General features: G+C 42.3%; 3 protein-coding genes across 8 annotated transcripts; 2 read left to right on the top strand and 1 right to left on the bottom strand.

Moving 5' to 3' along the window:
* The first annotated feature begins 352 nt into the window (after positions 1-352).
* fsd1l (fibronectin type III and SPRY domain containing 1-like) lies at positions 353-7098 on the top strand. 2 transcript variants are annotated; one of them, XM_069167461.1, is made up of 13 exons: positions 353-457; positions 1348-1443; positions 1551-1682; positions 1934-2035; positions 2206-2228; positions 2580-2701; positions 3034-3267; positions 3383-3481; positions 3669-3798; positions 4884-4969; positions 5329-5583; positions 5856-5944; positions 6174-7098. In XM_069167461.1, exons 1-13 carry the CDS (start codon positions 443-445, stop codon positions 6273-6275), a joined length of 1485 nt encoding a protein of 494 aa, XP_069023562.1. In that variant the 5' UTR covers positions 353-442; the 3' UTR covers positions 6276-7098. The 2 variants fall into 2 exon arrangements, with proteins under 2 accessions (XP_069023562.1, XP_069023554.1); XM_069167453.1 differs by having other exon boundaries at positions 4881-4969.
* An 854-nt stretch (positions 7099-7952) lies between these two features.
* Positions 7953-15979, top strand: epb41l4a (erythrocyte membrane protein band 4.1 like 4A). 4 transcript variants are annotated; one of them, XM_069167433.1, is made up of 23 exons: positions 7953-8075; positions 8407-8507; positions 8654-8758; positions 8842-8887; positions 8999-9077; positions 10046-10143; positions 10369-10450; positions 10707-10746; positions 10866-10954; positions 11131-11194; positions 11482-11573; positions 11681-11725; positions 12011-12126; positions 12395-12461; positions 12535-12603; positions 12772-12837; positions 12913-12963; positions 13186-13275; positions 13355-13408; positions 13503-13538; positions 13856-13924; positions 14017-14097; positions 14293-15979. In XM_069167433.1, the coding sequence occupies exons 2-23, from the start codon at positions 8409-8411 to the stop codon at positions 14363-14365; spliced, it is 1611 nt and encodes a 536-aa protein (XP_069023534.1). In that variant the 5' UTR covers positions 7953-8075; positions 8407-8408; the 3' UTR covers positions 14366-15979. The 4 variants fall into 4 exon arrangements, with proteins under 4 accessions (XP_069023534.1, XP_069023525.1, XP_069023517.1 ...); XM_069167424.1 differs by having other exon boundaries at positions 10659-10746; positions 12395-12458; XM_069167416.1 differs by having other exon boundaries at positions 10659-10746.
* Positions 15980-18040: 2061 nt separating this feature from the next.
* On the bottom strand, positions 18041-20314 carry LOC138209051 (protein phosphatase 1 regulatory subunit 3B-like). 2 transcript variants are annotated; one of them, XM_069167395.1, is made up of 2 exons: positions 20200-20314; positions 18041-19072 (listed from the first exon to the last, which is right to left on the bottom strand). In XM_069167395.1, the coding sequence occupies exons 1-2, from the start codon at positions 20220-20222 to the stop codon at positions 18187-18189; spliced, it is 909 nt and encodes a 302-aa protein (XP_069023496.1). In that variant the 5' UTR covers positions 20223-20314; the 3' UTR covers positions 18041-18186. The 2 variants fall into 2 exon arrangements, with proteins under 2 accessions (XP_069023496.1, XP_069023505.1); XM_069167404.1 differs by lacking the exon at positions 20200-20314 and adding an exon at positions 20046-20144.
* Between the last annotated feature and the right edge of the window lie 2773 nt (positions 20315-23087).

Genomic DNA, 23087 nt, shown 5'->3' with positions numbered 1-23087 from the left:
CACTTCACTGATCTGACGGGCCTCAGTTTGTGCTCCAGTTGGCGGGGACGCTGAGCTGATCAATAAATCTATATCTGAACTAACTTCTTTAAAAAAATCTTCAGGCTGCGGAAGGTGAACTCAGCTGTTAAAAAACAATTAAATATTCTTTAATTGATCAAGAACTTCTAGTGATCAATACACCTCGTATTTGCATCTCTTTTGTCTATAAGAGATGATATTTTGATATTTGGGTACATTAAACATTGAAGTTTAGTTTTTTTTAACCTGAAAAACATGCAGGCTAGTTTTTCTGTCGTCTGCCGGCTTCTCCAGCTCTTATTTTGACACCACACAGGAAGTGGTGCTGTGGTGTTGTGTGTGACTTCACTTCCCGTCTTTGCCTCCGTCCTGTCTCTCGCTCTCCCTCTCTCTGCCTCCGTCTGTCTCTCTGTCGCAGGTAATGGACACCCAGAAGGTAAGAATCTGATCGATTGATAATCAATAGCAGCATGTGATAGGTCTGCTGGGGGCGAGAGACAAAGACAACACGGAGAGAGGGGGAGAGAGGAAGGATTAGCTGTTAGCTGCTACTGGTAGCAGCCCTCCCTCTCTCTCTCTCTCTCTCCCTCTGGTCGAGTCGGTATCAGTGTGAACTGACTCATCAATGCATCCATCAGCTGCTTTGATCTCTGATCAATAAAAGCTGCTCAGGTGGTTTTATTTTGAAGTGCCTCGACTGCCTTTATTCTCTGTAACGCCACCCTTCTCAGCGTAACTCAACACCCCACTGACAGGAATCAATACAGAGTATTGATCAGCTCAGGTGAGCACAGGTGAAGGTCACATGACGCCAATAACTAATTAGTCTGTCACTTCCTGTCAGCCGGAGATCAGGTTAAACCAATCGAATTTCAAAATAAAACGTTTAAAATTCAACTGTTTTCAAAGTAAGAGCCCACTCACTTTTTTCAGCTTCAATCGACATGTAGGTCAGTGCTCTGTACACTGTAAAACTACAGCACTGGAAAATAACACTGTAAACTATAGCACTGTTAAATCCACTGGAAAACTACACAATAGAACTGCACTTTAAAACTACAGCACTGTAAAGTCTACTGTAAAACTGCACTATTAAACTACATCCCTGTAAAATCCTCTGTAAAACTACCCTATCTAACAATTACACTAAAACTAAACTATGGCAGTGTAAAACTACGGCAATGTTAAATCCACCATAAAAAAAAAGGCACTGTAAAACTACGCTAAAACTATGGCACTAAAGAAAAAAACACAATAACAACTTATATTAAAACAAAATTTTGTTTGTAGATTTTAAAAAAACTTTTCTGTTTGCGTGTTAAACAGGAAGCTCTGCGCAGGATCATCAGCACACTAGCCAACAAGAACGAAGAGCTCCAAAACTTCCTGGAAACCATTGACAACACTCTGACAGGCCTACAGGTCAGGATCGCATTTGCTAAGTACCATCAGAGGGAGGGGCCTAGACGGGTGGGCGGAGCAAATCCATGCAATGAATTAAATAACCAAAGTAAACTTTGTGCACTCAGGAGGAGTCATGTACAGTGATGTCAGAGCTGGAAGCGGAGCTTGAACAGCTGCGCTCCACCTTGGATGAGAAGGGGGCGCAGCTCCGTGACATCATCAAAGAGGAAAAGCAGAGAAAGGAAGCAGACCTTCAGGTTATTTGCTGTTATATTGTTACACCAGTTTCATAAATATCTTTAAATGAAATTAGAGCAACTTTTTCAGCCCATGAACCTGTTGCTCTTTTACTTGTTCAGATTTTGACTTTATCCCCACTTTATTTAAACGTCACGACGAACTCCAGGTTTTTTGTTTTCATTTTCTCTGCTTTCTCTTCTGAAGGTTTCTTGATTTATTCGTTATCCCGCAAAGTTTTTAAAAAGCAATTTTCTGTTTAATTTTTTAGAAACAGATGTCGGAGGGAAAGTGTGCCCTTCTGTCGTGTGAGGAGCTGTTCGAATTCGCAAATCAAACACTGACCATTACCAACGAAGAAGAATTTCTCACGGTAGGACGCAAAGAGGGAAAATAAAATACTTCAGTTATCAAAACTCATGATGCAACTTCAACTGAAAACTAACAATGTAAACAAACAATATCAGGCTATGGATATAAAATACATACATGAATTAGACAACTTTACTGCTAACATTTAAAGAATTTTATCTGCTTTTTCAGGCTGCAAAACAAATCAAAGAACGGTATGTGTCATGTTTTTATCATGTTTCTTAAATATTACTGTTTTCATTCATTGTTTGTTTACGTCTTGTGTACCGTCATTATTCAGCTGATGTCACATTTAAGTTTTGAATCATATTTCTTTTCTTTCTGTTTTTCATTTCCATTTCTTGTTTGTGTGTTTATTTATGGTTAATTTATTCACATTTCCTCTCAAAACATTAATGCCTGAACTAACAAATCAAAGTGAAATGCTTTAAATGAAGCTCTGCATTGCATGCAAACCCCGCCCCTTTAACAATCCTAACTCCTCCCCAACACTAACACATAACCCCGCCCACTCCCCATGGGACTCCTCCCCCTGCTGTTGCCAGGGTAACAATGGCACCAGCGTTTCGGCTGACGACTCGTCTGGCGGTGTCGGAAAACATGTCGCAATTTACTGTTGACTTCAGCGTGGAGAAGGCGGGGCTTCAACGACTTCACTTCCTGCCAGGTCTGCCTTTACACCTGTTTTTTCGTAGATTATTTACATTCTTTTACGTTGTTTCTGTTTATTTATCGTCATACTCTTTATCATGTTGTTCCTTTTCTATTTTTCCAAAAGACTAACAAAACATGCAGTTATAATAATGATCCAGAAATCTGAAGAAAAAAGTGTATCAATAAACAGTAAACAATTATCATTGTTGTTGTTTTAACTTACACTTATCGTAAACCCGACAGACGAGATGTCCCCGACCTGACGTCGCAGACCTGTTCCTGGTATTCCTGTTTTTTTGTTTCACCTGTTTTATCGGAGTTGTTCTCACAGTGTATGCTTCACAGTCCCCAGAGCTCCGGAGATCGACGTTTCCAACTGCGTTGTCCGTGACAACACCATCATGGTCACCTGGCGACCGCTTGGCGACGCAGATGGCAATAGTGACGGCAGCTGTGGACCAGTGGAACGCTATGAACTTGAGTATCGAAAAACGAACTGCGATCGCTCGCTTCGAGCGGCAAGAGAGACATGCTGGGATAAACTCTACGACATCAGAGAGACACAGGTCACCATCACAGGTGAGAGTTCAGAGGTCACTGGTCTCCATCCCCTCAACATGAAATGTTTGATTTAAACAAACTAAACGAGTTGATTGAAGAAACAATAATTCTTGTCATGTGTTCCGTGTTTCAGATCTGAAATTTGATTCGCGGTTCGTCGTCGTTCGAGTGCGAGCGAGAAACAAGGCAGCTGCCGGAGAGTTCTCGGAGCCCGTTGCCGTGGAAACCAGAGGTAAAACACACGAAACAATGAATCGTGAATAGACACAGAAATGCAAAAGGTGGGGAACAAAAATGGACGAAAAGCCGAGAGGTTTCACTCCGTAAAACAAAAACTTTTTTCTGGGTCGAAGAAAAGAAACGGAAAACGAGACTCCATCCTGTAACTTTCTTCTTTTTCTTTTCCCGTATATTTGCAGCTTTTACCTTTGGCTTCGATGCGTCGACGGCTCACGCCGAGCTGAAGGTTCAGGGCGACTCGGTGACCTGGGAGCCTCAAGGGGTCAAAGGTCACGACCCCCGACTGAGAGGAAAAGAGAATAAAAGCAGGTGAGGGCACTAATGATGTCATCAGTTTAAAAAAACAAACCTGTCTTTTGTTGTATTACTCTCTTTCAGGCAGGCTGCGACGTTTAGACCTCACACAAGTCAGAACGTGGTTAACTTTACGTGACCAGAAGAACATTAAAACCTTTAAATTCCCGCCCAGTGAGAGACAGAGCGATTGATGACGTCATGACGATGAAAGCAATCATGACAGATGGTAACCTCGATGCAGTCAGTAAATACCGAACACTTAGAACAGCTCGTATAAAAGACGTCTAATATGCTGCTGCTGTGTTTCTGCTGCAGGTCATGACACGCGTGTGTTTCTGCTGCAGGTCACGACACACGTGTGACCATCAGACATAATAACCCTCAGTTGTTTCTCTGCCGCTTCTGTTTGTGTGTTTTAACCTTTTTGTCCCTCCTCAGTCGCCGTACTTCGCCCTCTTCGACTCGCTCAGGTAGAAACTGTAATTGCTGACCGGTTGCCTAGCAACCGCCAATCACTCTCTTCATCCACCATCTCTCACTTCATGCGGCCAATCACATCACTGCTGACGTCACTGCCGACATCACATCAGCGTTTCATTTACAGTTTTTAATAACAAAGTCTTCATGTTTGTATTTTGTAACTGTTTTATTGACATTTTTAGTTATTTTATTTAGTTTTTGTCTTCAAACATTAAATCACCAAAATAATAGAAAAATATGTTAATCAATACGTCCTTACTTGGTGATACAAATAAAGCATTAAATGTTTTTATAGAAAATGATGTAAAACTTTATATAAAATGAAGCTGTTTTGTAAAATATTATGTTTACACCAGCAAAAATTTTTTTTAATATATATTTGTTTTAACATTTGTCTGTTTGAGTCTAAATTAACTTGTGTTTGTAGAGTATTAGATGTTTTCCTATATGTCTTTGAATCAATACTTTTGAATATTGTGTTGTTTTTTTCCATCTTTCTCTCTGCTGCATCATCGCTTTGGCTCGACCTCATTGGCTGTTTCACCTCGTTGTTTCTCCACATTCATTCTCCGGCCGTTGAACTGATCTTAACTGTTTATTTTGTTTTGTTTTAGCAGCAGGAGCGCCACCCCGTCGCCCAATAAGACGGCAGCAAGTCGAGCAGGACGTGACCGGTTTGCTGGGGAGTCGTACACAGTGCTGGGTACTTTACAATACTACAACTAATGCTTATCACTGTCTTTTAAAATTTATATTGATATATAATTGTGTAGTTCTAATTATCTTATATTAAATATCAGTCATTATATGAAAATGTTTTTTACTTTGAAAATCAGGACCTGAAGCAACAGTATTAGTTTGACAGCTTTTACTTTGAAAAGCTTTGGCTTAATTTTATATTGTTTAATCTGAATGGCAGATTTTCAAGTTGGAGGTTATAACATACAAAAATGGTACCTGTTTCATTTGGCTCTTATTTTAAAAGTATTCTTTCGTTAACTTCACCTTTATAAATCAGATATTTTCTCAATTCAACTTTTAAAATGTATTTTGGTTTCCTAGGTGACCAGGAGATGATGGACGGCTGTCACTACTGGGAGCTCCGCCCCTTGGCTGATTGGAAGTCCTTTACTGTAGGTGTGACCTATCGAGCCAGCCTCGGCCGCTTTGACCAATTAGGGAAGGGTGCTGGTTCTTGGTGTCTCCATGCCAGTCAATGGCTGCAGACTTCGCTTGCCGCCAAGCACAACAACCGAGCAAAAGCACTGGATTGGCCGCTGCCTCAGCGAATCGGAATCTGCTGCGACTACGACAACGGTACGAGGACATTTTTCATTTTACTGTTCTCTCTTCCTTTGTAAGAATTTCATGTCGACCGCCGATTTTACGGACGTTTTTTACATTGAGCCCGTCCAATTCTTGTAAACACCTTCAGAGAATTTCTTCAAATTTTTGCGCAAACATTTGTGATGATGATGATCAAGTGATATTTTATATCCACTTCAGTTTCCTTCAGCACCAGGTTTCCTGAGCTTTCTACCAGCTGCTCGTGGTCTTCACATGACCTGATGGGCATCTTTTTGTTTCAGGAGATTTGTGGTTCATAGATGTCGATCGACTTCGTCTTCTTCACTCCTTCAAGACGAAGTTCAGCCAGCCACTTGTCCCCGCCTTCACTGTGAGTACTGCAGTAATAATACAGTAATACTTCACTAAGTACTAAGGATAATACAGTCATACTTCACTAGGCACTACAATAATACTCTGTAATACTTCACTAGGTACTGCATTAATACTACAGTAATACTTCACTGAGTACTGCGGTGATATCACAGTAATACTTCACCGAGTACTGTTGTATTCTCCGGTTGTATCGCAGTACTAACAGCAGTAAAACTGTGTTGCAGGTTTGGTGTGGTGGTATCGCCATAGCGACGGGTCTGCAGGTGCCGAGCTTCATGGGAAATTTTACCTCCACCAATCTGAGCCTCAGCAGCCTTTCCCAGTAGAACAATTCTTCTTCATTACTTGCTTCATTTAGGTGTTTCGATTTAATATCTGTAATATTTTTACTAATTTCATTCTAATTTAATATAAAACATTTATATTAGATACAGAAAATATGTGAATTATTGTAGGTGAATATAAAATTAACATTTTAAAGCAGATTTATCTGGCATCTACAGCCTGTAAAGAGTTTTAAACATTATATTGGTTAGTCTTGCTTGCTGTTATTTTGAAAGTCTTGACCTAAAACCATCATTTTGTCTGTTAGCTGGGGCTTTTATTTTGACAAATGAAGATAGAAACTGGAACGGCTGTTTATTTTGAAAGCTGTAACCAGATGCAATATATTTTGAAGTATGTGAGGAAGTAGTGTTTATAAATTTGTGAAATACTTTTCTTATGAAAGACTATTAGATTTGTGTATTCTTCCTTAACTGTATTTTTCAACTTCCTGTCATTCTGACATGAGACTTTTATTTTGAAGAATCAGGTTGTTTTTATAAACAGCTGCAGTCAGAAAATATTGACCTCCATGCGAGAGGTGTTTTCTATTTATTGATCTGTAAATGTGACCTGAAACCTGATTCAAGATTTCAGATCAATAAACATTTTGATAAACTGTGAAAAAAATTAACCAAACTTCAGACGTGAAATAAACTTCAATTGTTTTTCAAATGTTCGTCTGCTTTGATTCAGAGGACGTGCTCAGTGATCCCGCCAAAATAAATCTGACACCTCTTGGAATCAGTCCTGTTTTCCCAACAAACCAATCAGGACAGAGGAAGCAACATCTGAAGATATGACATCATCATCATCACATGACACTTCGCCACGAATTTAAAAGAAATAAAAACACTTTAAAAAGCGACGATGTGACAACGATATTTGACTCGTATATGACGAGTTCAATATTGAACTGAAGAATAATCATGTTCACGCCTCTTCCTCTTTAGATGGCTCCTCTTCCTCCTCCTCTTTAACCTCCCTTCTACAGACCTCGCTTATTCTCAGTTTGTCATTGATGATGTTTCTGATTTTTTGAAAAGAGTCTTTTGTGTTTCTGTCTGATGAAGATGATTCAGTGAGCGAACGTCGGCGACGTTGAAGGTGAAGTTTCTGTCGACGCCGCGTTCGCTGGATTCGGCGGCTGATCCTCCACTCAGTTTAATTAGACACGCAGACGTCGCGTAATCAATCACAGCCGATCAGATCAAAGCCGAAGAAGGACAGGAGTCCACAAAGACGCGTTTTTCCTGCGTAGTTTCTTTTCAAAAATTTAAAGAAAAATATTCAACGGACCAACATCCGAAACATTTCAACAACAAAAAGAGAAAACATTTTTGGCTGATTTTTAACTCGACAACAAACTCAAAGTGTCTTTTATACGACGTTTCATATCTGTCAGATTGTACATGTCGTCGGTGTTCTGTACATACACTTCCCTCGGCTTTTATTTTTTTTAAAAATCTGAAACGTTTCCATTTAGCCAAAGTGAAAAATAATTACAAACACATTTCAGACAGTTTGAGTTAAAGAGAGACGAAGAAAACCCAAGGAGGCTTCGGGAATTTTTTTTTATAAATAAAGACAAGAACAGATGAGAGAGAGAGAGAGAGCGAGACAGACAGAGAGCAGGAGGAGGCCAGGAAATAGTCTCCATGGCAACAGATCAACAAACCGACAGAAAAACAAAGAAGAAGAAAGGAGGGGAATCACCAGCAAACGAGAGGAAGGAGGAAAAACAGACGACAGGAGGAGGAGGACCCGACATTGATGAAGATAAAGTGGAGCTGTAGCAGCAGGTGAGGACTAAACGGTGGACTTCATGTCCCACAATGCAACAGTTCAGATGTACTTTGACTCCGTGTGAACAGCTCAGTCTGCAGAGAGCTGCTCTCTTTAAAAGGCTCATTCCGCTTTATCTTCATCAGTTTAAATCAGCGATCGAACGAGGAGTCAGTTCGAGGAGTCGTAGTCGTTCACGTAAACACAACATTTCTTGCAACGCAAACAAACAACCAAACAAACGCAGCGGTTCGCGTTGGCGCGTGTTTGTGACGCGTCGAACAACAGATCAGAGCCGACTGTAACTCAGCTCCCGATCGGCTGACGTCTCGGGTGTTTTGTTCCCAGTGATGATGGCCTGTTTCCGTGGGAACCGGGAGGAATTTTACGGAGAAGTCCTCCTGTTGGACGAGAGGAAGATGACGCTGACGTCTGAACAAGGCATCAAGGTCAGCGAGAACTTCCATCGTAATTTATTTTTCCTCCTCCTATTTTTTTTTGTATTTGTTTTGTTTATGCTTCGTCTCTCAGAGACACTTTGTTCCGTGACTTGATCGGCGAACGACAAAGCGAAGTCATTTTGTTAACCCCTCAGAAATCGTCGAAGGCGGCGGCCATCTTGCAGCGGGTGTTTTCTCACCTGAACGTGGTCGAGCCGGAGTTCTTCGGTTTGAGATTCTGCGACAACAAACAGCAGACGGTGAGACGACCTCGGCGGTACAAACGGGGGCGAAGCGGCTTCGTCCCTCCAGAGAGACATGAGAGTGTGTTTGTGTCTTTCAGCACTGGTTGGATCCTTCAAAGACTCTCTCGCAGCATCGAGACCTCGGTAAGTCGAACGCGAGTTTCACCCGCTGACCGGTAACGTTTCCAGCAGAGATGATTCTTCTTCACGATGTGATTGGACTCTCTCTCTCTCTTCTCCCCCCCTCCCCCCCAGCCGGGCCGCCGTACATTTTCTACTTTGGAGTCAAATTTTACACCGAAGATCCGTCGAGGCTGAAAGAGGAAACGACACGGTGACGTAACTCCTTCGTTACACTCTTCATTCCTCATGAGCTTTTAATGACTGATCATTTTGTGAATCGTAGGTATAGAAACCCTTCGGCCTGCGTTCTCGTATGTGCGTATAAATAGACGCCTATTTTTCACGCATGCCGAGTGGTTCCCTCCAAACAAAATGGTGAGAGAGACATCTCATCAGATGATGATGATGGTGATGATAATGATGATGCATACATCTCGGGCAACATGCAAGTCTGTCACTGGAAAAAAAAAAATGCCGACCGAGGGGTAGTCTCAGTACTGATACCCAAATAGAGCGTAACTAAAGAAATACTGAATAAACTCCTTGATGAACGCAGCAGGTGACAGGAAACAACAACACGCACTATCTCGGTTATCGATTTTGTTCTAACTGAATGCAGAACTTATAAAAAGGCATGAAAAACATTGAAAATGAGAGAACAAAATATTTATAGCATATAAAGTCTGTTAGCTCGAGTTTACCCGGAGTTAGTTCGTACTTTAAGCTCAGGTCTACTCCCGGGTCTACTCCCGGGTCTACTCCCGGGTCGCCGACGACCGTTTTCAAAGAGAAACTCTTTGATCCAATGCCGGCAGCGGTGCAGCACGGCAACGCACAGGCGGCGGCCTTTAAAATGCACTAAAGCAGTGAAAAGCTTCGGGTGCACCTGAATGAATGAGGCGCACCAGTGCAACTGGCTTTTATCACGTCAAGAATCTTCGGTCTGAACAGGACTTGAGCATTGAAAAAGGAAAGTTTTAATCTTTAAAGATCAGTTTTGGATTCTTGATAAATGTCTTAAAACACGTTTTTTTTACTTTGTCATTTTCAGTTCAGATTATCGTTTAAAAACGAATCTACATCGGAATGACGGTCTGAATATTTCTGAGCTGACGCTTCCCGTTCGATTCTTAAAATTACTGAAATGTTTTGTGTGACTGAGGTGTTTTGTTGCGTCAGGTGTCAGTTTTACCTGCAGCTTCGTCAGGATGTGCGTCGAGGTCGTCTGCCGTGTCCCGCCCGCCTCAGGCCTCGACTGTCCGCTCTGGTGCTGCAGGGTGAGAAACACGTCTGAATCAAACCTTCCTGCCGTTTTCTCACGTCGTCTTTTAACAATTTCTCATCCTGAACGTTCACGACTCTTTAAAAAAAAGGTCAAAATAGAAATAATATGTTTCATAGATGAATTTGTAATAAATCACATTCCAAACTTTGTTTTGATAGAATTAATTAATTAATTAATTAAATTGTAAGTCGTTTGTTTTTTGGTTTTTTTGGTTCAGAGGAGCAAGGTGACTTCGGCGAGGACGAGACGTCAGACTCGGAGGAGAAGCAGGAAGTTCAACTCATCCACAAAACACTGAGGTGGAAATATAATCAATATTCTGATCAATCAATAAAAACTCTGCGGTAGACAGGACATTAAATATAATGAAAAATTAATTGTTAAAATAAAAACAGAGGTAGAAAAATGGAGGATACAGACTTGAGGCCTGGTGTTGCCTCATCACGCCTGTAGTCCAGCTGATTGATTGATTACTAAAAGACTCTCTCTCTCTGTCTCATTGTCCAGCGGTGTCTCTCGTCCTCAGGCTCAACGTCTCTTCCTGTCTCTCTGCAGCTCTCTGCAAATGTACGGCGTCTCTCTGTTCGCCGCCTACGTAAGATCTCGATCAAACACACACCAACTCTTAAAACACCTCCTTGTCGATCACCTGTTTTATTGCGCGGCAGACTGAGCTTACGCCCTTTGCATCTTCGCTCCCACGATTCCTTGCAGGGGGAGAACCAGACCGAGTACTTCCTGGGTCCAACTCCAGACGGCGTGGTCATCTACAAGAACAAAGTGCTGGTTGGAAAATATTTCTGGTAGGAGGGATACGTCACTAACTATCTTTGTTCATCTGGACCCAGTCTGTTTTTTCAAGTTCTAAAACCGCGTTAGCATGTGACCTATGGCGTGACCGTGTGACCTGTGGCGTGACCGTGTGACCTGTGGCGTGACCGTGTGACCTGTCGTGTAACAGCGGTGATGTTTCCTTCAGGCAGAGAATCACCAAGCTTCACTTCAGACACGAGACGTTTGAGCTGAGAGTTTTCGGGAAAAACGTGAGTTTCTATTGGCTGACTGATGCTAATGCTAGTCGTACTTCCAGGGCTGGTACCTGCAGCAGTGCAACGCTAATGTTACTGATAATGGTGACGATGATGGTAATCAGACAATATAGAAATATAAATAAATACATACATTTTGGACTTTTAAGAAAAGCTTTTTGTGGAACAGAAACGTAAAGAAACGTGTTTGTGCGAGAGCATGTATGATTGTGTACATGTTTATGTGTTTGTGTTCATGTGCATGTCTTTTGTGTGTGTATGTGTGTGCGTGTGTGTTTCAGGGTTCAGAGACGTCGTTCTTCTTTCAGACGTCTGATCGATGTGACTGTAAACGTCTGTGGAGATGTTGTGTCGAACATCATGCCTTCTTTAGGTCTCTCACACACACACACACACACACACACACACGTAAAGTATCATGTTTAATATTTAATTCTGATTAATTCACTGACCTACGAAAACTTTGTTTATTTTGTTCAGGATGTCGGAGTTGAATCCGTTAACACACAAACTGAAACACAACAGGTAAACACACACACACACACACACACACTTGTAGAATATTTTTCAGACTCTGTTCCTTCTTTTTATTTTGATCTTATTTATGATGTTTATTAGATTGAGGTTGAATGTTTATTTATAATTTTTGGTTATTTTTTTTAATGTTTTTTTGTTGTTGTGTCACAAGTCTTTGTTGTATAATTAACACAGGTTGTTTATAAAAAGTGGATAAAATGACATCAGTATTCATACCGTGTTTGATGAATTCTCTCCGTGTGTTCAACGGCTCTTGGTCTCTCTGTCATGTAGTGTTGCTCGTTCTTCCTCTGTGACTCTTCCTCGGCTGAACGTCGGCCAACCGAGATCCAGAGCTGCCAACAACAAAACAACAACAACAACTGTTGGTGTGAGACCAGAGCATCGCAGTGCGTACAGTCTGAGCTTGCCTTGGTTTATACACATCTTACAAACACATTACATTTGACATCCAGAATAGATAAACTTAACTATTTCCTGTTTTTACGACCATTAAATTGAATATAACATTTTCTTTTACCTATAATCTGACAGGACAAAAAGTCTTATTGATTATTAATTTTTAAATATGATTGTTAAACCTGTAGTTATGAAACCTGCTGTCTGGTGAGCCAATATAAATATTTCATTGACTCCGCCCCCTCTCCTTTTTTACAGCCAATCGGACAGCGAGTGTCACCAGTGAACCGGTGACGAAACAGATGGCACCACCAGCTGTAAAGTGGTAAGAGAGCTGTGGGGGCGTGAGAGCGAGAGAGAGATATGACATCATGTGATGCAGTTTGTCTTGTGTGCAGGTCAGAGTGCAGAGCAGAGCAGGACCAAGTGAAGCCCAATGCACCATGGGAAAACAGTGGCCCTGTGAGGTAAATCAGAAAAGAACAAACATTTACATGTGAAATGTACACTGTCAAAGAACATACTATCTTCACATTTATTGTTCATTATAAAGGAGCCGCATGTGTGTAATGTGTAAACTGACCACTCCCTAAGTGTAATCTGATTACTGCTTTGATCTAAACACTTCATTCAAGTGGCCTGTTCAACCCCAAATTTCCTCCAAACACCAAAGAAGAAAAAGATGGAGAAAGACCACACAGGTAAGACGAGAAGAAAGCGACAGAAAGAGAGGGAAAGAAGAAAAAGGATGATCTGTTTTCCTGTTGGTGTTTCAGGCGCAGCAGAAGTCTGGATGGAGATCGACCAATCATAGCGCAGAGGAAGAGGTCACGTTTTAATTTTCTCCTTTTATTTACAAAATAAAAGTAAAAAGATGAAATATTTAACTTAAAACTGTAAAAACAACAAAAATATAAATCTAACTACGTTCAAATCGAAAACTGACAACATGTTTTCACATTAAAAACTTTCAATAAATAACTTTTATTTCACTGTTGTGATTGGTTTGGGAGGGTTCTGAACTTCTTGTGGTAAACTCTGACCAGCAGGTCTCGTTCCCATGGCAACACAAGCAGCGGCAGCGAATCAGAGAAGACGGCGAGTAAGAGCGAGCGACGGCGAAGAAGAACAAAGACCCGGTAATAAAAGAAAAGACTTGTCTGACGACCTTTTCTGTCAGAAGTCTCCCTTTGATATCCTCTTCCTGTTCACATCTAGCGGTCGTCGTGGTGACCAGGGTTCTGACTCAAGCTCCCGCTGCCGCGCCAGATCGTCAGTAAACCGAAGCTGATGCTAAGAAAAATGCTAATACTGTAACTGTTATTATGTGTTCGTGGCTAATGCTAACCTTGTCTCTTCTTTATAGGCACAGTGCTGATGCCCAAACATGGAAACACATACAGTGAGTTCAACAGTCCAGCTGCTGTGTGAGGAGAATCATACACAGTACACAGTATTATGACATGTTGTATCCACAGACTACAATGTGTCCTAAAAAAACCTCTGGCTCCAACAGACTCCCATTCAAAAAGCATCAACCTCTTTCCTGAAATACAAAGTCAATAAATGTTTTCCACAAATAATTTTGATCAGTTTTCTGGAGGTCCAGCATTCATTAGATATTAGGACTCAAACACAACAATATTTGGCCAGATTCACAACAGGTGACATCATGGCGGGTTGGTATTTGTTTGATTGACATTGATTCTGTGTTAACAGGAAGCAGCTGGTGGAGCCTGACGGTTTGACTGACAGACAGACGGAGGAAATACCTTATAAGGAAGTGAGGTAAGGAGGAAAAGAACGAAAGAAGGAGCCAAGGAAGGAAGGAAGGAAGGGGGTGAAGGAAAGACTCAAGGAAACTTGTTTGTGTTCTACAGAGTGTCGGGGGAGCCAATCAGATTGCATCGTTCTCCAAGGGGGCGACGACAACACCGGTGGGGGTCGGGTCCAGATCAACAGTAGGTGTAATAATTGATAATCGGGGCCAGTCCAGGGTAGAGGGTAGGTGCTAAGTGTTGTGCAGCACAGACAAACATATAAATACAAAACAGACAAATATAAAAAGAATATAAATGTTTCTTGGTAGGAATTCCTGTGAGCTGCTGCTTCTCTGTCAGTTTGTTAGTAATAAACTTCCTGTTTTCATGTTTTAGTTCAAAGATGGTTCCTCCTCTACCTGTTATCAAGACAACTGACACTCCCTGTCGATTACCCACAAGTCCCTGAGGCAGCCCCTTGACTCATCTCCTACCAAGATTTCCCCCGTTTAACCCCTATAAAATACATGCCCTCCCGTTTAAAAGTGTGTGTCTATGCTGTGTTTGTCAGAGAAGTAAAATGCCGAACTGGGTTTTCTGTTTTTCGGATGTCCTCAGACAGCTGCTCGTCAAATATCAACAATGAAACATGAATAATGAGGCATTATTGATCTGAATATCAGTGCAGATTGTTTGTAGGAGTGATATCTGAAACAGTGCAGGTGGTCGTGTATTCGAGAACATCCCACTCTCAGATACGGTCCTGGCTGTTCGCAAGCTCACATTAGCCTCGACAGGCTATAATATAAGCTGCTTTATTGGCCAAAACACACAAACAGTCTAAATGTTGTATGTGGAGCGTTGCCACAACAGATGCGGATATTGTCCCTTTCAAGGAGAACTTTTAATTGTTTCCAGGTGTAAAAGGTAGATCCTCTTTAAAATTCAAGTCAAACATCAACACAGAACAGCAGTGACACTTCAACTCCTTAAATGCTCCGTCACACTCAGGCAGGATGTCAGTTCCTGTTCACTTCAGTGTTTTCACATGTTAGTTCAACTACTTTAACAGCGGTGTTTCACTGAGTCTCACCTGTACATGCTGGACGTGTCCTGGGTGACGCGCGCACCATCTGCCGTCGCGGGAGCGCGCTCTCACCAACGGCTTCACTCCCGACTCCACGTCCGATCTCCTGGAAGACTCTCCCCGGGGGCAGAAACCGGGTCTGTACGACGGTCCGAACAGAGAATAAAGTCTCCGTATCAGCAGTCGGAAAACTTCTCAATTATCCAGAGAAATATTTCGTTTTATTACCGGACACAGTTCACAAAAAAAAAAAAAAAAAATGGCGGCGGCGGAGTGTTCCTTCTCCCGCCGTTGGCCTTTACATTTCCACAGTTACTCAAAACCACAAAATTAACTCAAAAACACAAACTTAACTAAAAAAAAAAGATGTCCAGAGCGAGAATATTCGAACTTGCATTTTCATTATCAAACAGAAAGATACAACCAAATCCAGTTTGTCTCAAAAGAGAGGAGCTTCAATAACTCGTTAACTGAACTCACAAAAACAAAGTGAAACTCACCGAAACCGACCTGGTTCATCTCCTCACCGCTTCAACAATCACCTATTGTCGGAATAAACCGAGAACTGGCGGAGTTAGAGGTGAAAGTATCCCGCCTGTACAGCTGTTCTCCGCTGCTCCACCGCTGCTTGAGCTCCGGTAGCCGCACCGGAAGGGGGCGGGGCTTATTAAAGGAGAGGTCAAGTTCAATTAAAGGGGATTATTGCCAGAACCTTAATACTTTTAGGAAACCAACAGTTTCAGATTATTACCATGAATTATCTATCAATTTATTATCATTTGTTGTTTTGTTTGGAAACTAAGGTACGTACATTTTTTTTTTTTTTTTTTTTGCATTGAATGTATTCGTGCATAGACTGTAAACGATATAAAAGCCAACTCCGAAGTGCCTTAACATGCAATACCACTGCGGGCCACTAGGTGCTGACTCCCATTCAACTTCTCTCATGCAATACTTCGTCCATAACCTCGAAAAGCATCAAGTTCTGTCCTGAAATACAAAGTCAGTAAATGTTTTCCACGAGTCATTATGGTGTCATTAGATAAACTCGCTCCCTTCTGATCAGTGTTCTGGTGATTCTTCTGAAAATAATTCCTGCACTGACTGATTAGATATTAGAAATAAAACCCAGCTGCGTTTGGGGGCGTGTCCGTTTGATGGACAGGCCTGCAAGGACGGAGGGGACAGCACTTCTTTAATCAGTCAGGTGATGTATGGACCACAGATGTTGGCTCTGCTCCCAGATTGCCCCGTGGTTGCATAAGTGAACATGAAGAGCAGAGTCCGCAAGAAGGTTACTTCAGCCCCTCAGGGTCATGCAGGTCACACACACACACACACACACACACACACACACAGAGATAGAGACTGACAGCTGATTGGGAGGAGGGAAACCACCAGAGGGGAGGATCCAGTTAAATATAAAGTGCCTGAGTCCCTTTTTTTAAGGTGTGTATAAGTAAACGTTTGCCAAATCGTTTTATTGATCTCAGCTTCTGCAGCAAAAGTCCAGAACCACCAGAAAGCTCACCAGCACGTTTTGCTGCACAAAGTCAGTCTTTCAAAATAAAACTGGCTTTATCAACAAAAACCGGAATAGCAGAAAGTGACAGGGTTTGTGGGAAATGTGGTCTTATCGTGGGAATGAGGAATATGTTGAATTCGTTTTTTTACACACTTCCAGCTGTTAGAGTCTGCACTTTGTTTTTGTGTTGAACGAATGTGATTTAAAAAGCATTTAAAGCTCTTATTTTGACAGCACATGGTTGTCCAAGTTCAAAACAGAAATAAGAACAATTTACAAGTCAAATATTTCTGTGATGCAGGGCAAGATAATTATCACAGGAAGTCATTACATATTAACTTTATCAAGGAGTTGGTAAACAAAATGTCAGTTTTTTTTTTTATTGAGTTGCAATTTTCTTTTAATTCCTGCAATTTTACTGCAAACAAAAACTTTTTGTTCAATTTGAGAAAGCTGTCGGAAAATGAAACTTAAAAAAAAAATCAGAACAGCTGAAATGGAGACTCATTCTGTTTCACCTGAAGTGAAACACCAGATTTCACTCCACTTTAATACAGGAAATCCCACTCAGCATTTTCAAACAGATTATTCAGGTTTTTTTTTTTTACTTTTAAATGAGTTTCACTTCAATATTTTGTATTTAGCTTCGAGTGATCAATAAACTCTTTCAGGGTTTTCCTCCCCAAACAAACAAAAAAAAGTCCTCTTTTTTCCTTAAACCTGCTAATAAAAAGACAAAACTCCAGTTAAAACTTTATTGTTTTTTGATCACATTAAGACGGCAGATTGTTGCAAACATTCAGTTTCTTCAATGTCACATTACAAGAACTTCAAACATGCAACTTTATTGACCAGCATTTCTTAAAATCCCTTTTTAATACTGACATTTCCCCTCCGCAGAGGAACATTCACAAAATACTGAGTGACTTCATACAAAAAGAGGTTAAAAAAAAAAAAAAATTAAAAAAAATGCCAACGCTGAATTACAAACAAAGTTTCTCTCCAGAGGTCACGTGTGCAGGTGTTGAGGAATATTTATTTAACGGCCTCTCGCTGTGGTTTCAACAGTTCAAGTTTCGACTTTTAAAACATAAATTAATCGCACATTTTTTTTTTTTTTTTTTAACGTGACGTCACGTCGGGGTGTTTTCAGAAGAATCTTTCGATTCGCTGGGAATGAAAGCGACGTTTGGCTGCAAGCGCTGATGATCCCGATTTCTCTTTGCGTCCGTGCAACAGCTACAAACATGCTGCAGCTGCAAACACGAAGCAGCTGAAAACACAAAGCAGCTGAAAACACGCAGCGGCGATCGTGTTGTTCGCAGCAGGCTGCTGTTTTGAAACGGAGGAGCGACCTGAATTCAAACAGCTGCCAAACACATCACATTAGATCACAACGGATTTCCTGAACGCAGCTCGTTTCCTACACGTCACGTTGGTACATATTTTAATTCAGTCCGAACGGAGCTGTAGTTTGTAATTTGATCTGACATTTACATATAAAGGTAACCCCATAAGCCCCTCCCCCTCTCTCCCCCCCCCAAACAAACAGACAACAATATAGGCATTTCTTTTTAAAAACAGGTGTGACGCTGTAAAGGCGTCATCACCAGCCGTCCGTCTCCAATGACAACATGTGACTTAAAAACTAACGCCGAGATCCGATTGGACGGCGTGCTCAGTAGTACGGGCCGATGTTCTCGTACCCGGCGTAGCCCGGCCAGTCGGGGAAGATCCCGTGTGAACACGTGGGGCTGCCGTAGCGGTCGAAGTGAATCCCAAAGTCAATGGCGTGGCGGCCGGAGCCGTCCCGACGGCTGCCCTTCACGGACGACCACACGATGCTGTAGTTTCTGCCCTGGTTGCTGTCCCAGTACTCGCGGCCGCCCACCTCGTAGCAAACGGCGAACTCGACGCGCTCGTGCGGCCGCAGCTCGGCGGGCAGAGGCACCTCGAAGGAGAAGGTATCGCAGTACGAGCTGGGATACGTGTCCTTCATGTACGCGCAGCCTACCTCCGCGTGGCTCTTCCACGCGTCGAACGTCACCCGGAGCTTCACCGACTTCTCAAAGGACACGTTTCGGACTTTAACGGTTCCCGCGAAGGCCTTGTCCTTCAGCACGCAGTGCTCCAGGCACACGTAGTTCCTCTGCAGGCTCTGACGGAACAGCAGGTAGTCCGAGGAGGGCTGAGTGAAGTCCAGCACCAGCTTGTCCTCCTCGGCCGTCAGAGACAGAGCGGAGCTCAGCATCTCCCGGATGTTCACGGGGATGTCGATGGGGTCGTTGAGCGCCGAGAACACCTTCACCTTGGTTAGACTCAGGCCCTTGTGGTCGGCGAACGTCACCTGCTTTTTGGGTTTTCCGGAGGATCTGCGGGCGGTCCTGCCGTCCTTGGGCTCGGTGTGATCCACGCAGTGCGAATGCTGGAACCTCAGGCAGGAGCTCAGAGAGGGCGCACGCGTTTGAGGAGTCATCGTGTAGACGAACTGCTCTTTGGACAGGTACACCGGTAACGTCATGTTGATCGACATGGCGGGCTCCAGAGGGAACGTGCACAGAGTACTAGAGGAGAGAGGAAAACAGAGTTAAAGAGTTTTCAGGCATCATCACACAGACTTCAACATCCAGTTTTATATAAAAGACACAGTCTGGTAAAGATTTTTCTCCTTTTCTGGGAAAAGAGGGGTCGACCGAGAACTTTAAACTTATTGATACTCCACACTGCAGTCTGATGGGTTTCGGACATCTGAAGCAGAACAGTCACTCCTCTTGTTTTAACTGTAAACGTCTTCATGAGGTCAGATTATTGGATCATTCTGGACAAAGTTCAGGCCACCTACATCAGTCCAGGTATAAAGCTTATAATGAAGGCTAAAGTGATTATTACAAATCACCTGTCAGACGATCAGGCAACGATTGAACAGGAGGACAAACTGCCGCTTCACATCAAAAATCACAAAACACAGACTTTAATAACCTTCAAGCGGAAACGAGTCGGCGCTGATGGATCCATTTATTGATCAATCCTTTAATCTATGACGCGGTTTTGTCCAACTGACAGCACAAAAACCAACAGATGCCCAGAAAGCTGGGGAAAATCAACAAAAGGTGGCCATTTTATTAGGTACGCTCTAATTATAATGTTCTGCTGCATGTTCACCACATTTAAATATGAACTCATTAAAAAAAACAACTAAACGTGTGTATCTAATAAAATGGGCACTGAGTCCAACTTTGTCCACACTGAGATGACCCAGTTCTTCAGCAGAACTTCAGGCTGACCCGGATAAACGCTGCAGCTCACTCACAAGTTTTTTTTTTGGTCAGGTGTCAAAGGTGCTGCAGAAGTTCCAGCCTCCAGGTGTCGGTCTGAGGCCCCGCAGGTACCGCACACACCCACCCGCCCGCCCGCCCCCGTGGACAACCTTCCGCCAGATCTGTGTGTTTCTGCCCGCTGACACGAGGCGGTTTGAAGCCGAAAACGGCTCTCGGCTCTCTATGCACCCGGCCACAGGTGGAGCACGAGGTGTCTCACCTGTCTCCAATCAAAAACAATGATGGCAGCCCGCCGCGGAGGTCACCTGGTGGTCCGTTTCATGACGAAGAGGACGGGAAACGTCCCCAGGTGAATTTAAAGGACCCTGTGAGCTCTGTGACTGCGTGCGTGCGTGCGTGCACACACCGGTTACCTGGAGCAGGTCGTGACAACCATTTGCCGGTCCGTCCGGGTCACCGCACTTCTATGACAGGTCTTCGTTGTGAAAAAAACCTGCAGCAGCGTCCTGCTCGCGCGCCCCGCTTCTCCTCACATACTGGCATGCAGCACATATTCCTCTCGTGGCTTCAAAAAAAAAACCCACGCGAGCTTCACGTGAACACCTGCCCGCAGCCAATCAGAGCGAGCGCTGACTGAGTGATCGATCCGTGGAGAAGCTGGTTTCTTCTAGGCAGAGTTTGATCGAAGCCTGTTTCAGAGTTTAGTTCATGATCACTTATCACTTTGATTGATTATCTCCTCATCTGAACTCTGTTCATTTATGATCATAATTTACTGTCTCGTTTTTTATTATGTCTGAATTCTCGACTTGTTTCATCTTTTATGTATAAATCAAGTCACTTTGACAGTTAATCAAACTTTCTCTTGTATCATTTACAGTTTGATAAGTTTGCGCTTCAAATTCTTAATTTTGACTCCATGTCGTTCATTTAAATTTAATTTTAAAAAAAAATCTACATTATGATTTTGATTTACTGTCTCACAGTGTCATATGTCAGAGAAAAGTATTTTTTTTTAATTCAGTTTCATAATTTTGATGCCTGATGAGCATTTTTGTTTAAACTTTTAGTTCTTTTCTTGTATTTGATTGTGTTAATTTTGGCAGCAAAAACTTGTTCTAATAGAGCTACAATAAGACATGAGGAGCCCTGAGGTGAGTATTTATAGCTGCTGGTATCATTCAGTCCTCGGCACTCTCATATTACACATTCCTTCACACACAAACGCTGCAGTTTAGTCAAGGAAATCAGTCAGGAGAGAGACACTCGTCATCAGCGAGAGATTTTAAAAGTCACTTTGACAAATTGGCAGGATTTACCTCTCCTGCAGCTACTGAGCACGTGCAGCAGCGTAGAGAGGCGAATATCAGTTCAGACCCTCTGATCAATCTGTTAAACGTTGGTAAAATGGATCAAAAACCGTGTTGTCTTGTCACTGTGGAACACGTGAAGAACTGTGTATTAGTTTGTGTTTTTCCTGCCATTAAAGTTCTGTCCACACCTGTCCAAACCTGTCCACACCTGTTTATACCTGTCCACACCTGTCCAAACGTGTCCACACCTGTCCGAACCTGTCCACACCTGTCCAAACCTGTTTACACCTGTCCACACCTGTTTATACCTGTCCACACCTGTTTATACCTGTCCGAACCTGTCCACACCTGTTTATACCTGTCCGAACCTGTCCACACCTGTCCAAACCTGTCCACACCTGTTTACACCTGTCCGAACCTGTCCACACCTGTTTACACCTGTCCACACCTGTCCACACCTGTTTATACCTGTTCACCTGTCCACACCTGTTTATACCTGTTCATACCTGTTCAAAACTGTTCCTACCTTTTCACTCCCCCACTGACCTCCTCCCCTGACCTCCCTCACACACCTCCTCCCCCTCAGAGACAATGTGTCCTCACAGCTGACTGGACATAAACGGCGCCTGTAATCTGGGACGAGTTATCGACCTGCATTCACAGGACAAGCTGTGATAATTCACTTCAGCTGGAACATGGTCGATTCAGGTTCACCATCAGTGCACACAGCTACACACAGTCAGTGGTGTACAACTCTTCTGATAACCTAATAAATCATAATCAATTCACAGGAGTTTCATGATGTTTAAACAATGAATTCGTAATTTCAGGAAATACTTGTAAAGGAAAGAGTATTTTTTATAAATCGTTTTAGCCGTGTGCTACGTGCTTTACACTTGACTTTTTTTATTGATCTGTTTGATTTACATCGTGGTCACCTGAACACAGAGGACCTGAACCAGAGGAGCACCACGGTAGATTCAAACATCCACTGGGTTAAAATGTTTGGAAAGTCACTGTTAATAGTCAGTGGACAGAAAAATAATTTGCAACAGCTTTGATAAAAGTTCAGGTCATTCCAGCTCCTCCCATTTAATAATTTAGCTTTTAGTTATTTTAAAACATTTTGACTTTTTTCTGAGGTTTGAACTGTTGAACAAATCAGCAAATGAGCGCATCATGAAAATAATATCAAAACATCAGCATTAACAGTCTAATGATATTTATAAATCAGCCACTCTGAATCCTCCTGATTTAAATGATATTATTATATTTAATTTAGCTGACGCTTTTATCCAAAGCGACTTACAATAAGTGCATTTCAACCATGAGGGTACAAAACCCAGAACAACAGGAATCAAGAAAATACAATTTCTTCAAGAAAGCCAAACTACAAAGTGCTATCAGTAAGTGTCATTTTAAGTGCTACTAAAGTTCTACTGTTCAAGGTAAATTAAGATACTTTAAGTTAAAAAACACTTTCAGTGCAGGATATTTTTTTTGAACTGTGATGGTTTTAATTTGATTTGAGTAAACAGCTTTTAACAACATCACATTTTGCAACAGCATCGGTACAACATGCTCATTTGGCCTGTTCTGACCCTACAGTTAATGTGGAACAGAGTTAGGAAATGACTTGTGGGGCTGCTGGCAGCTGATCGTGTAAATATTAGTTCAGGGGGATGAATCGACTGGACGAGGACATTCAAGAGGAGTAAGAGCAGTTTCATGGGGGAGTTTGTTCCTGACAGACCTTAAAATAGACCATTTGAGTCAAACTGAGCTGCACATGCTGCCGTGTTTCGTCTGGCTGAACTCTCACCTGTAGAGACGAGACTGAGCCCAGGCGCAGCTGGGATGGTGATCAGACTGAGTTTTTTGAACAAAGAATACAGAAATATAGTGTTAATATAGAAATAGCACGATGACGTATATATATTGTAATATCAGAGTGGTGCAGTGTTGATCTTGTTCAGGTTCAGACGAAC

The sequence above is a fragment of the Embiotoca jacksoni genome, unplaced genomic scaffold (assembly GCF_022577435.1).
Source record: "Embiotoca jacksoni isolate LCO1_2020_lvr unplaced genomic scaffold, fEmbJac1.0.p SCAF_10, whole genome shotgun sequence".
In the NCBI taxonomy this organism is placed as follows: domain Eukaryota; kingdom Metazoa; phylum Chordata; class Actinopteri; family Embiotocidae; genus Embiotoca; species Embiotoca jacksoni.
This window is presented reverse-complemented; position numbering and strand designations above follow the sequence as displayed.

Coding starts and splice junctions, on each gene's coding strand:
- LOC138209051 (XM_069167395.1), bottom strand. CDS start 20,222: ATGGTTGTCACGACCTGCTCCAG. Junction 19,073..20,199: donor GTTGTCACGACCTGCTCCAG/GTAACCGGTGTG, acceptor TCTCTCCTCTAG/TACTCTGTGCACGTTCCCTC.
- fsd1l (XM_069167453.1), top strand. Junction 3,799..4,880: donor GGAAAAGAGAATAAAAGCAG/GTGAGGGCACTA, acceptor GTTTTGTTTTAG/CAGCAGGAGCGCCACCCCGT. Junction 5,945..6,173: donor CACTTGTCCCCGCCTTCACT/GTGAGTACTGCA, acceptor ACTGTGTTGCAG/GTTTGGTGTGGTGGTATCGC.
- epb41l4a (XM_069167416.1), top strand. CDS start 8,409: ATGATGGCCTGTTTCCGTGGGAACCGGGAGGAATTTTACGGAGAAGTC. Junction 12,604..12,771: donor GAAAACAGTGGCCCTGTGAG/GTAAATCAGAAA, acceptor ACTTCATTCAAG/TGGCCTGTTCAACCCCAAAT. Junction 14,098..14,292: donor GGGTCGGGTCCAGATCAACA/GTAGGTGTAATA, acceptor TTCATGTTTTAG/TTCAAAGATGGTTCCTCCTC.